General features: G+C 34.2%; 1 protein-coding gene across 1 annotated transcript; it reads left to right on the forward strand.

Annotated features, from left to right (window-relative positions):
* Nucleotides 1-338: 338 nt before the first annotated feature.
* LOC308429043 (olfactory receptor 5W2-like) lies at nt 339-1,268 on the forward strand (the record flags this gene model as incomplete). Its single annotated transcript, XM_080927689.1, has 1 exon — nt 339-1,268. The coding sequence occupies one exon, from the start codon at nt 339-341 to the stop codon at nt 1,266-1,268; it is 930 nt and encodes a 309-aa protein (XP_080783815.1).
* Nucleotides 1,269-3,892: the final 2,624 nt, after the last annotated feature.

Raw genomic sequence — 3,892 nt, forward strand, 5'->3', positions numbered from 1 at the left:
TTCATATTGCTCAAAGAGCAAATGAGAATGAGTATATTGAAATTTATCTAATGTAATAACTAACTTAGACCTCATGTACATTAGAGAATAGATATAAAGTCCTGTGCCACGAGTAGTGGATAGTTTCAGTTTTTTGACTGTTTGTGTCAGAAATTGGTCATTTTGATTTTGAAAAATAGGTTAAGAAAATGTTGCATAAAAGAAACATGTCACAGAAACTTTTATAGTATGAATCAGATTAGAGATGAAATAATTAAATGTTACCTTATAAGTACACTGTTGATAACTAGTGATAAAAATGAATTTTTAATATTTTTATTTATAGAATAGAAGAAAGAATGGATATAGGAAACTGTTCCCTGAATGAATTCATTTTTGTGGGAGTTACCAATAACCCAGAGATGAAAGGGACACTGTTTACCATATTTCTACTTGTCTATGTCATCAATCTTCTGGGGAATATTGGTATGATCATTTTGATCAGAACGAATCCCCAGCTCCACACACCCATGTACTTTTTCCTGAGCCACCTCTCTTTCTGTGATCTCTGCTACTCCACAGCAATTGGTCCCAAGATGCTGGTAGATATGTTTGGCAAAAACAAGTCAATTCCCTTCTGGGGCTGTGCTCTGCAGTTCTTCATTTCCTGTACCTTTGCAGATTCTGAGTGTGTGCTGCTGGCAGTGATGGCTTTTGATAGATACCAGGCCATTAGCAACCCCTTGCTCTACACAGCAAACATGTCCAGCAGGGTGTGTTCTATGCTCATGGCTGGAGTTTACCTGGTTGGAACATCAGATGCTTTGATACATACAACTTTGGCATTCCGCTTATGTTTCTGTGGGTCTAATGAGATCAACCACTTCTTCTGTGACCTACCTCCACTTTACCATCTTTCCTGCTCAGATACTCAAGTAAATTACCTGGCACTATTCACTATTTACGGTTTCCTTGAACTGAGCACCATCTCAGGAGTGCTTGTTTCTTATTGTTACATCATCTCATCAGTCTTAAAAATCCATTCAGCTGAAGGGAGGTTCAAAGCTTTCTCCACTTGCACCTCTCACTTGACTGCAGTTGCTATTTTTCAGGGAACTCTGCTTTTCACATATTTTCGACCAAGCTCTTCTTATTCCCTTGATCAAGATAAAATGACATCTCTATTTTACACCCTTGTGATTCCTATGCTTAACCCCCTAATCTACAGCTTGAGAAACAAGGATGTGAAAGAGGCCTTGGAAAGAATGAAAAACAAAAGTTGGTTTTAAAATATTTATTCAGATTACATACCACATTTCTTTTTCTTTTATTTTTTAAAGATTTACTTATTTATTATATACACCGTAGCTTTCTTCAGACACACCAGAAGAGGGCATCAGATCTCGTTACAGATGGTTATGAGCCACCATGTCGTTGCTGGGATTTGAACTCAGAACCTCTGGAAGAGCAGTCAGTGCTCTTAACCACTGAGCCATCTCTCCAGCCTACTACATTTCTTTATTCACAAAAAAATTGTAACTATTCACTTTGTTTTATAATCTGACTTTGAAACTGAATCCTTACATCAGTCTTCTGCATCTATTTATCTTTAATTTATTATATTGAATGTAATAGATTTATACAATTATTTATTTTTAGTCTCCTCATTTTGACATATTTTATTGAATGTCTCACTGAAAAAATTTTCATCAGCAAAAGCAATGGACTCACATCAGGACACTGGATAAAAACTATGAACATGATATTATATTTTTATATTATATTATATTAGATTAGATTAGATACTTTAATGTATTTGGTGTCTTTCTTTCATGATGAATCATTTTTTGCCTATTGTCATAAGGGTAATCATCTATTGTAAGTCATGGATAAAACTACAAGATCAAACTAATAGCTCTTATTCAGCTTCAAAACTGTCATAAAATAAGGTCTGTGCAGAATATTACTTGAGCTAATATATAAGTACAGTTTCAAAATAAAACAACTAATATTTACAAAGATCCACATATATAAAGATAGGCTTGTCTGTAGGGAACCATGTAGCTGGCTTAGGCTAGATAACTTGGCAAGAATCAAGTAGAGTCTATAACTTCTTAGGAATAATGTACCTTCCTGAGAGATTGACATACTCCCTCAGGCAGTGGAACATTCAGGGTACTTTGTGTTTCTCTGTATGGTAGTTGGAAATCAAGGAAGCATAAAAGTTTGATAGGAAAACTGGCCTTTGCTGCTAATCTTGAATGCTATGAACAGCTTGCAAATATTACTGGATCTTGGCAACTACACCTATATTGATCCTGTCAATTTCTACTATACTGTTTCAGATAAAGTTATAAAAAATGTCTGATTGCTCTCAACAATATTGTCTCAGCTTATGTTTTTCTGTGGATCCCCCAACTGTCCTGTTTTCAATGCTGTCCCCATATCAGATGATGTTGACCAGGAAAGTAAGGGCAGACACTAATATTAGAAGAAAGGAACAATTTTAAGCATAGTATCTGGAAATCACAAAAGTCCTATGTGCTCTTTATTGATTTCTTTTTGGATGTGAAGATCTTCAATGTAGTTTAAGAACCAAGTAAAGAGTCCTTATAAAGGTCATCCATGGTTATCCAGACTATAATGGATATCAAGTTTCTCAGTAACTTCTCTTCCTTTTCCTGCCTCTTCCATTGTCAGAGTGAAATGGTCCATTTGTTAAGTAATAAACAATCATTTTACAAATGTTTTGTTAACTGTAACAAAATTTGTTTCAGATATTTTTTTCAACTTGAGGAAGTTGATATCCATTGCTTAAAGACCAATTGTGCAATTCATATTATAAATGAGTACATTGCATATTTTACATGGAATGTGGAAAGAAAATATTAATTATATCATAAAGTAATTATTATGCCTATTTAATTATATAAACAAACTAATGATTCACACTTGTAATACCTGCAGCTGTTAAATTGCAAGTGCTTATTTATAACTCCTGAACTGCTTAAAGATTCTCTTGAAATCCAACTATGTGAAACAAAAATAAATTGATAATAATAATGAATTATGTTTTAGTAATGTTCTTTAATTGCTTTTTATATTTTATTGATGTTATTTGGGTGGCAATGCAGACATAAATATGAAAACTTGCATGGAATCATTGTTAAGATGCTACTTGCTTAGCAATAGTCATAAAGCAAAGTGAAAGATGAAGATTTCAGTATTTTTGCATTACACAAGGGTTTTATTAGCAAGATCATCTTGGATAGCACATGTCAGAAAAAAATGAATGCTGGGGGTGGGGTTTTCCTTCAGGCCTTCCTAGGCTGAGAATCTTAGGTTCCTTGTTGACATGGTAGACCTTAGAGAAGGTAAGGAGTAGTCAAGGGGAGAAAGGGAGTCATGTGATAAAAAGAAGTTAGCAGCTCTGACTAACTAGCAATCAGGTGATTCTTTATATATACAAGTTTCATAGAACAGAAACAGAGTGATTATCCAATTTGTACAAAATATATGTATGGCTTTTTATTACCTGTCCAGTGTTACAAAAGAACCCAGATGTCCTGAAACAAAAGAATGAATATAGAAAATGTGGTAAATTTATACAATGGTGCACTACTCAGCTATTACAAACAACGACTTTATGGAACTCTTAGGAGAATAGGTGGAATTAGAAAATATCGTCCTGAGTGAAGTAACCCAGTTACAAAACAAGACAGATAGTATGAACTCACTGATAAATTGATATTATCACTATGTTCCCAGGTAAAGAAATTGGAGAGATCATACACTAGCTACTTGACAGCTCACCTGAGACATCTAAAGCAATTAGAAAGAAAATACATCCAAGGGGAGTAAATGGGAGAAAATCATCAACTCAGGGCCAATAACAACCAAACATAAACAAACT

This window comes from Micromys minutus (assembly GCF_963924665.1).
Source record: "Micromys minutus genome assembly, chromosome: 13".
NCBI lineage: Eukaryota > Metazoa > Chordata > Mammalia > Rodentia > Muridae > Micromys > Micromys minutus.